General features: G+C 39.8%; 1 protein-coding gene across 2 annotated transcripts in view; it reads left to right on the forward strand.

Annotated features, from left to right (window-relative positions):
• Window positions 1-708: 708 nt before the first annotated feature.
• Window positions 709-13,852, forward strand: part of lmf1 (lipase maturation factor 1) — a 460,297-nt gene continuing 447,153 nt past the window's right edge. Inside the window, exons 1-2 of one of the 2 annotated variants that reach the window (XM_055651323.1) lie at window positions 709-929; window positions 13,428-13,737. In XM_055651323.1, coding sequence (XP_055507298.1) covers window positions 731-929; window positions 13,428-13,737 — 509 coding nt within the window. In that variant the 5' untranslated portion in view covers window positions 709-730. Of the gene's footprint in view, window positions 930-8,137; window positions 8,278-13,427; window positions 13,738-13,852 lie in introns of those variants that run through there. The other variant, XM_055651324.1, reaches the window with a different exon arrangement.

The following is a 13,852-nucleotide window of genomic DNA, read 5'->3' on the forward strand; positions in this document are numbered from 1 at the left end:
TGTATAAACACTGCTGTAATTTCTACATGGTGAAACCAAAATGTATACAAATAGCCTTTATTAAAATCTCACAATGTGTACTTTAACCACACGTGATTCTTTTCTATTACAAGTACAGAGGCAAGTAAATAAATGATGGGTCTTTGTCCCAAATATTATGGAGGGCACTATATGTTTTTCGGATGCTGACAGAAGGAACCTCAGAGGAACTGGAGTAATTCAGTGGGTCAGGCAGCATCCTTGGAGAACATAGGTAGGCGACGTTTCGGGTCGGAACCCTTCAGTCTGCGAAAAGTCGCCTATCCAGGTTCTGCAAAGTTACACATTGGAAGGAACCGCAGATGCTAGTTTACACGGGAGATAGACACAAAATGCTGGAGTAACTCAGCTGGTCCTGCAGCATCTCTGGAGAAAAGGAGCTGGGCAGCTGAGTTATTCCAGCATTTTTGTGCAGATCATGAGCTTTTGAGTTACTCCTGCACTGACAATAAAGATTTACAATTACAATTACAATTACAATTACTTTATGCTTTTTAGAAAATTGTGCAAACTTCACACAATTCTGCTCTCCAGTCTTGTGCGATCTCCAACATTGTCAGTCCGTGTGCCAACCATGATTGCGGGGTTAATAACGAAAAGTGTTGGTGCATTTTCCTGACTCTCAGCTCAGACTGACGTGGAGCCCGGAGCAGGTCCCGGGACAGCGGCGTAGCACGCATGCGCGACCAAGATGGCGGCGCCCGTGGCGGGGCTGCGAGTGCGGCGGGTGGTTGGGGACAAGGGGGCGGATGATGGGGCTGATGGGGCGTCTCAGCCCGGCAAAGACGGCCAGCAGCAGGGTCGCCCCATGCCCGAGTGCGCCGGGCTGCAGCCGGGAACCTTCTGGCTCACCAGGATAGTTCTGCTGCGCTCCATAGCGTTCATTTACTGTGAGTGAAATGATGGTGGAGGGAGGGTGAATGAGAGAATGAGAGGCAGGCGAGGGTGACCCCCCCACACACACACACACTTCAGGGTGCACCAGCTCCCACCCCGGGCTGCACTACACCCCACTACACCAGGTCGCACCATCCCCATAGTCCTCCACCCTCCCACACTTCTCTACTCTCACATTGCACCCCAAATGCCCAACTATCCAAATGCATCTTTCACAACCTTCCAGCCTGCACATCCCCACAGCCCCCCCAACTGAACCCACAACTGCACCCCCCATAGCCCCTCAAAACTCCCCAAATGCACTAATCACAACCTTCCAGAACAGCTCTTAGCCTGCACCAAAACCCCCCCAAATGTACCCATCGAAACCAGACTGTGCATTCGTCCAGACTGCACCACCCACCAAACCTATAACCCCCACATTTCTACAACACCCCCCCCCCCATACATTCCTTCTGCGCCTACCATGTACTGTCGCCGTCTCCAGACCCCACTCTCCTCTGCAGAGCCTCCTGTTCTCTGCACCCCATGTGGTTAAATGCGTTTACAGTGAAACTGAATATACAGTTTTAAGTTTTTTGCTACTGATTTTGGAATAAAAAGAGAAAATGCTACCAACACTCAGTGGGCTCATCAGCATCCATCGAAAAAGATGAATGTTTCAAATCAATGACGTTTCATCATAACAGTTTGTGTGGGCTATGACTATTACATTATAATGTCCATTTCACCCTGACTAATTGTCTCATGATTACCACAATTGAAGCTGTACCGCAAACATCTATTCTTTAAAGGTCTTTCCAAGTTCTGTAAAGAAAACCTTCTAATCCATGGTTTGCTCTTTGCAGTCAGGTCTCTTGCCCCATCGAAGTTAGTTTTACCCCGAATGTTCCTCCATTGACAATTGGCTGACCGTACTTCTCAAGACTAGATCCAATAATGTCTGATGTAGGAAGGAACTGCAGATGCTGGTTTACACCAAAGTTGGACACAAAATGCTGCAGTAACTCAGTGGGTCAGGCAGCATCTGTGGAGAAAAGGAATAGGTAACGTTTTGGGTCAAAACACTTCTTCAGACTGAGTCAGGGGAGAGGGCAACTAGAGGTATGAAAAGGTTTAAAACAAATCAGAGCCAACACTGATGACTAAGGAAAGTTGGAGCCCACAGTGGTCCATTGTTGGCTGTGGAAGAAGTGATAACATCAATATTCATACTGCATGGTTGCTAAAGTAGAAATCAATATTCATACCATTGCATTGCTTGAATTCCCAGCAGTATGAATATTTATTTCTCTAATTTCAAATACCCTTTGCATATCCTCCCTCTCCGCCCCTCCTCCATCCTAGTCGTCCTCTCTGTTCCACTGTTCATATCCATCTATCCTTTTGTTATCCACAACAGTGGGGGAAACCATGTTTACTGAAGAAAGAGGAAGTATTGGAAAGTCCCCTTTGTTCAACTGCAATACTCACCCGATTTTACTTCTCCCTCTCAAATTGCGAATGAATTGAATAAAATCATGATTGACCTGCTCCCAGTTTCAGACCCACTTTCTTGCCTGTTTATGTTTTTCTTGACTCATCAAGCATCTGTCTCACTGTTGAATATATATTCAATGATTCAGTCTCCATAGGTTTCTGAAATGAAAAATTCAAACCTTTGAGAGAAGGAATTCTTCCAGTATTGTTTTAAATGAGTAACCTTCATTCTGGAAAAAATGCTCCCTAGTTCTGGACTCCGAGAAGCAACATTTTCACTGCATTTGTACTGTCAGGCCATTTCAGAATCATGTATGTTTTAATTAGATTACCTCTCATCCTTCTGAACAATGCATATAAGCCCACAAGCTGTTATCTTGTGCAGTAATATTTATGTAGCATCTTAACGAATGCTCTTTGGAAAATCCAAATGCACTGTAGTTGTGGTCTTTTTTTAACCACTCTGCTGGACATATCTTCCTAGAATTCTAATGCATATTAATCACAATTTTCCTGTTATACTCTGTTATACTCTGTTTATTCTGCTTAACCATGTTATGCGCTTGAAGTGTTCTTTATCACTTCCTTCATAATGGTTTCCAGCATTTTACCCAACCACAGATGTTAGGTTAACTGGGCACTAGTTCCCTGTTTTTTGGTCTTCTTTTGAACATTTACATCTACTTTACCAATTTGTAAGACTTTTAAAGAATCTAGTTAATTTTGGGAAAAAAACAATCCAATTCATCCAATATCTCTGTAGCCACCTCTTTTAGACCTTGGGGCAAAGTTATCAGTGGCAAAGGATTCGCCAGACACAGTCGTATTAATTTGACGTATTTTTCTTCAGTGATATTGTTTCAAGTCCTCACTGTGGCCCCTTGGTTACCTACTGTTTTTGGTATGCTGTTATTATCTTCTGATGTGAAGACGGATACAAAATATTTGTTTAAAGTCTGCACTATTTCCATATCCTGCATTATTACCTACCCTCTTGTAGTTTTAAGGCACCAATGTGGACATTTTTATACTCCTTCACACATCTTTTTCTTTGTATTTCTTCCTACCTCATTCTCATGTTCCATTTACTCTGCCCTTATCAATTTTAATTATCTGTTACTGGTTTCTAAATTTCACCTTATGTTCAGGCCTACTTTTTTTCTTTGCAAATTGTTCATTAATTTCAATATAATGGATTCATAACCTGTGAACAATCATGTTCCTGGTCATATGTACATTTTTCAGTGGAATACCTATTCATTCAGAAGTACAATAAATATTTCTCGGTGTATGCCTTTACTGTTATACTTTTCAATTAATTTCTCAATCTAGCAAATTTGCTCTCTGTACTTGTGTAATTATTTTCATTAAACTTAGGCTCTAGTTTTGGACATTCACAAATCCTCAGCAGTAAAGTGCTTAATTAATTGCATTGCCACGTAAAACCCCATTGTTTCTTGATTGATAGTCCAACAATATAGCATCTGTGATGAGTGTTATATATCAGACCCATTAGTTCTTTCTTCTACTTGTACCTTCTTGTTCTTCTGATCTTTGAGCCATGGTCCTTCTCACTACTGCCATGTTTTTTATCAAAGTTACCTCGCTCATCACCTTCCAATCTCATATTTCATTCTGCCTTTTTCCTTAAATGTCAAATACCCTGGAATTTTAATTTGCTTGCCTCAATCCGTTTGTAACCATGTTCTTCCAATGACGGTTAGCTCAGATCTGTGTTTGTGTCAGTCATTCATCAATCTTGTTCGAAATGCTTTATGGATTTAGATGAACAGTATTTAATTTTGACATTTTTCTCGTTTGGTCTTTGATGTATTTGCTGCCACACTATTATTATTGTGTGCACTGTCTCTTCTTGTTACATTTAAATTCTTTATATTGCTCCTGGTGTTATTACCATTGCCTATTACATCTGGTTATTACCTGGTGCTATACATATTTCTCACCTGAATCCACAATCACATCTATTTAATTGAAGGTGATATCTGCAGCCAAGTTGTTTAATTCGTACCATTTCTTGGGAGGAGGTTTCCTTTACCATGTCCCCCGCCTTATCATAGTGACTATTTTTTTAAAGTACTTCACAGTTCCTAAAGTGCTTTGGGGTAATACACAGTTGTGAAAAGTGCTTTCAGATCACCTGCCAGGAGTGGGTATGAATGTTTAGAGAAAGTCGAGGCACATCCTATCCTGTGCAATAATTGGCAGGTGACTTTTAATAGGTCAGGAAACTTGCCTGGTTAGAAATCTGAGTCAAAGTCAAGAAACAGTAGAGGCATTCAGAAGGTCATGGAGCATCCACTGGGAGACCACGCTGATGCTTTGAATTTTGAATCCTTCCTAATTCTGAGGATTTGTTGAATATCTGTGAAGTTGACATGTTCTTGTGACAGATGGTTCCTGACCTGCTGAGTGTCTTAGCGCTTTACTTTTCCTGACTGGCTGAGAGGGGCCGGTTTTGGTTTCAGGAAGTGGAAGCTAAACATTCACCCGCAGGGAGGAAGACGAGAAAATGTGATGAGGAATTCACAGGATTCTACAGCAAACGGGGTAAAGAATGATCTTGACAGGGTCTTGGGAAATGGCTATGGGAGCATGTCGGGTGATTTGCAATAATGTGAGCAGGCATCACCTCACCAAGGGTGTAAGACGTACAGAGATTCGCTTCAGAATTTATAGGTTGGCCATTTTTGCCATGGGTGCATTCCTTTCTTTCTGAGTGATTCAGTTGATGCTGTTGGGGTTTCTCTCTGCTGGAAACAGACTTTCCCTTGAGCTATCTATTAACACGAGCACCTGAATTGTTCTTTGTTTTTCTCCAAAACAAATCCTGAAAATCGTCTTGGTACGTGGCCACACTGTGATAGCCAAAAGGTTGCAAGAATAGTTGTTATGAATAGTTGTTCCTACCACAACATTACTATTACTATTGAATAGTTGTTCCTACCACAGGCTGTGAGGCTGCTAAACAGTCACTCTGCACCCACAGTCACTTGACTTGACTCTGCGGCTGGCACGGACACTTTAATACTGGCACTGGCCACTCACATCAGCGGCCCCGGACATTTTTTATGATTGGTTTATTGAATTTTAACATTGTGTTTTTTTTTTACCTGCTTTTAACTATTTATACTGTTCCATCAGGGACTGGATTGTTTTTAGTGTTATTATGTGTGAAGTGTTTAAATTTCATGTGCGATGCTCCGCTATTCACTGGGAAACGTCTTTTCATTTTGCACTGTAACAACTATTGCTTGCAAGATGACAATAAAGGTTGATTGATTGATTGATTATCATTGTGCCAGCACTCATTCTGGTTTCACTTTAACACCTGGTTAGATAAAATTAAAAAAAAATGAAAGTTGACAAGTTATAGGGAGAGGGTGGATAAGCTGGATTTTTTTTTATGGTGCCTATGAGACTCAGTGATGGCATTATAGAGGTATACAAAATCATGTGAGGCATAGATAAGATGCATGGTCACAGTCTTTTTCCCAGGATAGAGGAGTCCAGAACAAGAGGGCATAGGTCTAAGATGACAGGGGAAAAGATTTAAAAGAGACTTGAGGGGCAGTTTCTTCTCATAAAAGGTGGCGTGTGCATGGAATGAGCTGCCAGAGGGAATGATAGAGGTGAGTACAATGGTGACATCCAAAAGATAATTAGACAGCTACATGGCAAGGAATGATTTAGAGGGATCTGGACCAAACACATGTAAATGGGACTTGCTCAGTAGAAACACATAGACAACATGGATGGGTTGGGCAGATTAGTCTGTTTTGTTGCTGTTTGTCTCAATAACTGATGTTCAGAAGTCGTCTAGATTGACTGTGATGTTGTTAGATCAGCATTTTTATGCAAAACAAAAATTGGGGTTGTAGAATAGAATGAAATGGAGAAATGCAGTTTGATTAATTGATTGTGGATGATCAGCCATGATCATATTCATTCAAGTGGCAGCATGGCAGACCTTTGCTTAATAAAATGGCAAAATGAGTTGTTCTGTATAAATGCTGTATGAGCTAGGCAACCAATAATTGTTATACAGATCCCAATTGTTGCAGGGAGAATGCTAATGTAGTAAATATTAATAGTTCAAAGATATTCCCTTAATTGAAAAGCTTTTGTTGTGTGCTAACCAGTCAGCGGAAAGACAATACATGATTACAATCAAGCTATCCACAGTGTAAAGATACATGATAAAGGGAATACCATGAATAACATTTACTGGAAGATAAAGCCAGTAAATATTGATCAAAGATAGTCTGAGGGTCTCTATTGAGGTAGATAGTAGTTCAGGACTGCTCTCTAGTTGTGGTAGGATGGTTCAGTTGCCCGATTACAGCTGGGATAAAACTGTCCCTGAATCCGGAGGTGTGCGTTTTCACATTGAATTGGAAACTTTTATTACCTTTGTTGCCAGTTTCCTCCTTGCTCTCATCGCCATATGCTCTAGCTTCTTCTTTCCCCATTCTCAACCTCGCCATCTTAATTTTGAGAAGCTGGACTAGTGATTAGTATCTTCTGAAAACCTAATAATACCTTTTAGCTACTTGGACCATTTTTTCCATCTTACTTCTTACAAGGATTACATTCTGTTGTCCCAGTTTCTCTGCCTCTGCTCCTTCTTCTTCCACTTGCACCTCCTCCTAAATAATTAATTGCTATTCACTCATCATTTACCATTTTTTATCACCTTGCATTATTATCCCTTTTCTCACTTTCTCTCTTGTCCCATCCTATCACAGATTTTCCCTTTGGTTGTCTTCTCCCTTCGCTTGGTCTCCTTCAGTGTCTTTCAAATGTTCCTCAGTTCTGACCAAATACATCAACCCGAAACATTATCTCGTGGATTCCATTGATGCAGCCTGACCAGCTGTCTGTTATCGCACTTTCTGTTTCAATGAAATAAATGCTCAGGCAGTTGCTTTGAAAAATAAACATACTCTGGTGCATAAATTATGATTTTAGCTGGATTTGAAATGCACTCTTAAAAAAAATGTATAATTGCAGGTTGCATAAATGCTTTGAGTAGTGAGGAAATATGAAGATAGATTGTGCTCAGAGTTAAGTTTTTCCACACGTGTTTCAGTAAGGTAGTTATGAATCAATTTATTCAAATATTTTATTAAAAGCAAGCCTCACACACAAACGATTGTATTTTGTGCCTGACATACATCAGATTGAATATTTTGCAGAACATGTAGGTTTCCTTTCTTCCCTCTTGTATACTGCAGCTGGAAGAGGTTGTGCTGTTTAATTTGAAACTGTAGCCTCTGTAATCTTGCACTTGGATTCGTTACATAGGAAAAACTTTTGAGTTATCAACCACGCAATTATCTCGCTGCATTTTATATCAGCAGAAAGAACAATAGCACTACACATACTGCACACGATACGTAATAAGCTAGTTTTACTACTGTACTTTTTACTGAATGGTCCTGCCAGTTAAAAAGAACCGATACAAATCAGTTGTTTGCTGATCTTCCGTGTTAGTTCATGGATCCTATTAATGACTGACACCTCTTTGTGTAGGGTTGGTCACTGCAGATAAAAATCTTTTTTTCTTGACTCCCTTTTGTGTCTCTTTCGCATGTTAACAAAGGGGGCTGTAAAAAAAGGTTCTGTATAAAAAGAAAGCCGGTTTGTGTGAAAGGTGAAAGTGGCAGGAACAGTCGATGGAACTGATTGCTCATATCCGAGAGCCACGGTTGGGTTTGAAAATATCTGCAAACGGGAGGAGTGTAATTGTCAATAAAAGGACCGATTATAAATTTGGTTTACAATGAAAGTTGAGACGTTGAAGAAGAGAACTTATTGGAAAAGAAAATTATTTCCAGCTGGGTAAGAAATGTTTTAATTGAAATGGTTGTGATTAATCTATAAGATATGCTTACTACAAGTATATAGATTACATTTAAAATCCCGCCAATTGTTTTTATTGCAAACTAGCATGTTTCAGTCTTAATATTTTCTGAGATGTAGTGAGAGAATGCAGAGGGTTAGTATTATGCATACAGTTATTTCAGGAATTTGCATCCAGTGTCTTAGTAACTAATGGTGCAGGATGGTTAGTAAAATTGATGTACAAAACTTAATTGTTGTTGACCCTTGGAGTTTGGTTATTAAATGATCTGGTGGATTAAATCTAAAACTGATCTCCTAACTAATGTCATAGAAAGTCAGCACAATGGTTCAGCCTAGATCGTTCTAAGTTCCTTTTCTCTCTCTTATGTTGATTTACTACCTTGTAAATTTACTGCAAAGCTTTTGAACGTGCAGTATCTGCCAAGCCCGGAGTAATTTGTCATGTCATTTGCTATTTAGCTCTCTTCAGGTTTTACAAGTTTTTACACTTTCAAGGGTTTAGATATTTGGCACATTGGCATTCTGTCCTTGTCCACCTCAGGCTTGTTGAAGTTACACAAGTTGTTCTACTGTCACTATGGTTTGTATCACTGGAGTCTCTAACCTGGTCCCACCTGTTTCAGTGAACCCTTATAATGCCTACAGCGACTTCTTATGTTCCTATATGTTCACATATGGAGTGTCCAGAAAATGTACATTTTGCCTGCTAGTGTTTCTTTTCTGGATACATTCCATTGATAAAGCGATTGCAAATACGGCAACATATGAAATGGACAGCATAGTCACATTTTACATTGTAAATTAATTCAGCAGCTCGTTTGTGCTCAGTGGCCCCCTCGGCAAATACAAGAGATTTCAAGAGAAATAAATCACTGGTGTGAGTTGGCTGTAATCCACTTTATAGTTACAGATTATAAACCTGAAAGTAATGGGTCGTGTAAGAAAGGTACTTCAATCATCATGGGCAGCTATAATCATCAAAAAGATTGGATAAATTAAATTGCGAAGGGTGATTTTGAGGATGAGTTCATGGAATATATTTAGGATGCTTTCTTAGAACAATAGGTTGCGGAACCAAGCAGGGAATAGGATTAATTAATGAATTGATAGTGAAGGATCCTCTGAGGAAGAGTGATGATATGATAGCATTTCAAATTCAGAGTGAGAAGCTAGAGTTTGAAACAAATGTCTGAAATACAAATAAGGCAATCACATAAGTATAAAGGTAGTAATGGCTGAGGTAGATTCAAAAATCTTAAGATGATACATTAAAAGGAATATTTAATAAATCTTAAGAAATGTATATTTTATTGAGAAATATATTAAATGCAGACAATGATACATCCTCGGCTTCAGAAATTAGAGTGGCGGGACTGATAAGAAAAATTGTAGAAACTTGCTAAGAGTGAAGGGAGGAGATAGGTTGAGAATAAGTTTGAAAGAATTATAAAAACAGACAGTAAGGTCTTTGGTGAATGTATAAAGAGATAAAGAAGAGTTAAAATAAAGTTTGGTTCCTTGTTAGAAGATGTAGGCAAATTAACAGGAATATGGAAGTGGTTGAAACACTGAACAACTACTTTGAATATATTCATACAGTAGAAGATTAAAGAAGTTTTCCATTAACAGGGCCAAGGGAGGTGGAGGAGGGAATATCTGTGAGAGGGAGCGGAGAAAGTCAGTGAGCTGAAGATGTTCAATTTGATATTGAGTTTGGAACACCGCTGCATGCCCACATGGAGGATAGGCACGGTTCCTGCAGCTTGCGTTAAGCCTTGTTATAACAGTACAGGAAGCCACAGAAGTGTCAGAGTGGGAATGAGATGGAGAATGGTCAAATGGAAACAAAGGACTATTTTTACTTTCCCAAGCAGAAGATACAGACCCTTCAAGATTTATGTACGGGTTATGTCCCGGGGGCCCTTATGTAAGTCAGATGTTACGTAAGTCAGGGAGTGCCTGGACTGGCCCTGGTGTTACGTTTTTGATGAGGTAGGGGATTACATTAAAACTCCTGTAATCCTGTGGTTTTGGGATTTAGGTGCCTGAGCCATAGATTTTTCAGACTATTGGATGTTACTATCAATATCAAAATGCACTTTTATTTCACTATTATTTTTACACGTTACAAAATAGTAATATAATACATTTTTCAATGACCCAGTTACTAAGGAGAACAGGAAATGTACAGGTACTTAGTACCTGGCTCTTAGCACAAATCTACATACATTCCCGACCCCTAGTGTTCCGGACCAGAGCCCTGGCAGCACTCCATACTCCCAGCTCTGGCTGCACACCTTCCCTGCTTGTACTCAGGGAGAACTTGAACAAAAATTGTTGACTTTGTGAAACACACAGTAAGTCTCCTACTTTCCTTTTGTGACTGATTTATTTACAATTGGAAGTGATTCGTGTACTGTTGCAATGGGTGGTCTAACTGACTGCTTCACTATGCAATAATGTTAAGTTTCACAATTCTCACCAACCACTACAGATGCACCATAGAAAGCATTTTATCAGGATGCATTACAGCTTGGTTTGTGAACAGCTCCATCCAAGACTGCAAGAAGTTGTAGCGAATTGTGGACGCCGCCCAGACCATCACACAAACCAACCTCCCTTTTATTGACTCCATTTATACCTCATGCTGCCTCGACATGGCCAGCAGCATAATCATGGATGAGTCGCACCCTGGCCACTTCTGCTTCTCCCCTCTCTCATCAGGCAAATGGTATAGAAGTGTGTAAACGCACTCCACCAGATTCAGGGACAGTTTCTTCCCAGCTGTTATCAGGCAACAGAATCATTCTACCACAACCAGAGAGCTGTGGTGAACTACTATCTACCTCGTTGGTAACCCTTGGAGTATCATTGATTGGACTTTAATTGGCTTTATCTTGCACAAAACGTTATTCCCATATCATGTATCTATACACTGTAAATGGCTCGATTGTAATCATGTAATCGTTTTCTGCTGACTGGATAGCGCAACAAGAGCTTCTCACTGTACCTCGGTACACATGACATTAAACTAAACTGAACTCTCCGTTTTGTAGCTTTTACTCAATTATTTCTTCAGAAATGTTGCCGTTGAGAAATTGAGGGAAAAAATGTTAAAATATTTCTGATACATGCAATGTACTAAATTAATCTTTAACTAGGTTGTGATTCACTTTTTAGTGTGATTGTATAGTTTCAGAAAAAAAATATTTTTGTGAAAAGCCAAAGACAAGAGAAGGTATTTGCAATGGATGTTCGACTTGACTCCCCGATATTAAATCTGTTTCTCCTACTGAAAATGTGTCTGGCTTGCTGAGTGTTTCTAGCATATTGTGTCTTTATTTCAGATTTGCACCATCTACAGTTTTTTTAATTTTTGTAAGAGTGTTTCATCCACTAAAGCTTGTTTCTCTTAGTCCCAGTTTAGCTCACCCAGCCCAAGATTAACATGGTTTTCGTGCTTCTGGTACAACTCTAATATGCTTTAATTTATCCAGAAGTGTCAATCGATGAATTGAGATCAGTTTAGAATTTACCTAGCTTTAATTTAAGTACATTAAATTATATTCATAGTAATGCCCATGTTACATAGAAACATAGAAATTAGGTGCAGGAGTAGGCCATTTGGCCCTTCGAGCCTGCACCGCCATTCAATATGATCATGGCTGATCATCCAACTCAGTATCCCGTACCTGCCTTCTCTCCATACCCTCTGATCCCCTTAGCCACAAGGGCCACATCTAACTCCCTCTTAAATATAGCAAATGAACTGGCCTCAACTACCCTCTGTGGCAGAGAGTTCCAGAGATTCACCACTCTCTGTGTGAAAAAAGTTCTCCTCATCTCGGTTTTAAAGGATTTCCCCCTTATCCTTAAGCTGTGACCCCTTGTCCTGGACTTCCCCAACATCGGGAACAATCTTCCTGCATCTAGCCTGTCCAACCCCTTAAGAATTTTGTAAGTTTCTATAAGATCCCCTCTCAATCTCCTAAATTCTAGAGAGTATAAACCAAGTCTATCCAGTCTTTCTTCATAAGACAGTCCTGACATCCCAAGAATCAGTCTGGTGAACCTTCTCTGCACTCCCTCTATGGCAATAATGTCCTTCCTCAGATTTGGAGACCAAAACTGTACGCAATACTCCAGGTGTGTTCTCACCAAGACCCTGTACAACTGCAGTAGAACCTCCCTGCTCCTATACTCAAATCCTTTTGCTATGAAAGCCAACATACCATTCGCTTTCTTTACTGCCTGCTGCACCTGCATGCCTACCTTCAATGACTGGTGTACCATGACACCCAGGTCTCGCTGCATCTCCCCCATTCCCAATCGTCCACCATTTAGATAATAGTTACAGGCGATTTAAATTTGGATTTAGTTTTGGAAGAGGTAAAAGTTTTGCTCTAACCAGTTTGTCTTTTTTATTTATGGATGACCAAATGAAGCAGGGAGGCTTGGAAACTAAATGACACCTGTAAAAAAAATAAAGTAAGAAATGACAATAGGAAAGAAAATCCCCATGATAGGCTTGTATGTTTCTCTCACAAAGATTTAACTATGTACAGGAGGTGGAATAGGGACAAGAGTTTCCAGTTGGGGGTTCCCTGAAGGGATTCCTTTAAGTTACAACAAAGTGAGCTTGACAAACATTGTCAAGGCTTGCTTCAGCATCATTGGCCCTTGCCTTTGTGGACCATGCCTGTGTTCTCCATGTGCCCATTGTACTGCATGTCTGGCACATCCCTGTATTGGTGTGTGAGACATGATGAAACCAGTACCAAAAATGTTGACTTTGAGCAACTCGTAGAAAGTTTCCTACTTTCCTTTAGTAGTGGACTTATTTTCAATTGGAAGTGATTTGTGTAGTGTTGTAATTCTTGATATTTGTTTCTTAAACCAAAACCCAATCTAAGAAAACAATTTCAAATCTGGCAATAGTACTAGAACAGACATTTTTGGCAAGATAATTTTTATTTTGACCAAATTGTTGAGCAATTGTTATCACCATCCGTCTTATATAATGTCAAGTGTGTCAGTGTTTCAAGAGGTTAAGATAAATTTACGTGTGATTTTTGTTGTGCTTCATTCAGTGTTATTCACTAATAATTCTCTTTTTTTTTTTCCAGTCATGGCCTTTTCTGTTGCTTTCCACCAAAACAGGCAGTTACTGGGAAAGGAAGGATTGCTACCAAGCCACCTGTATTTAAGGAAGGTTCAACAATATGTTGGGGGTAAAGTTGGCATTGAAGCTTTCAGTTATGCACCAACACTTCTGTGGTTCCTGGATTGGTCTGACATGGACATACATCTAAACAATATTGCTTTGTTGGGAATGGGACTATCGGTGTTTGTATTGGTCACGGGATGTGCCAATATGATTATCATGTTCATCTTATGGATCCTGTATCATTCGTTGGTGAATATCGGTCAGATTTGGTGAGTGATGCAACTACTTTATTGTACAGGCCTAGTGGGATTTTTTGTTGTTGTTTCTCTTTCTAATTAGTTAATTACTACTTTCTGTTGCATGGAGAAATGCTGCCATGTTAAA

Source organism: Leucoraja erinacea, chromosome 20 (genome assembly GCF_028641065.1).
Source record: "Leucoraja erinacea ecotype New England chromosome 20, Leri_hhj_1, whole genome shotgun sequence".
NCBI classification, from domain to species: Eukaryota; Metazoa; Chordata; class Chondrichthyes; order Rajiformes; family Rajidae; genus Leucoraja; species Leucoraja erinaceus.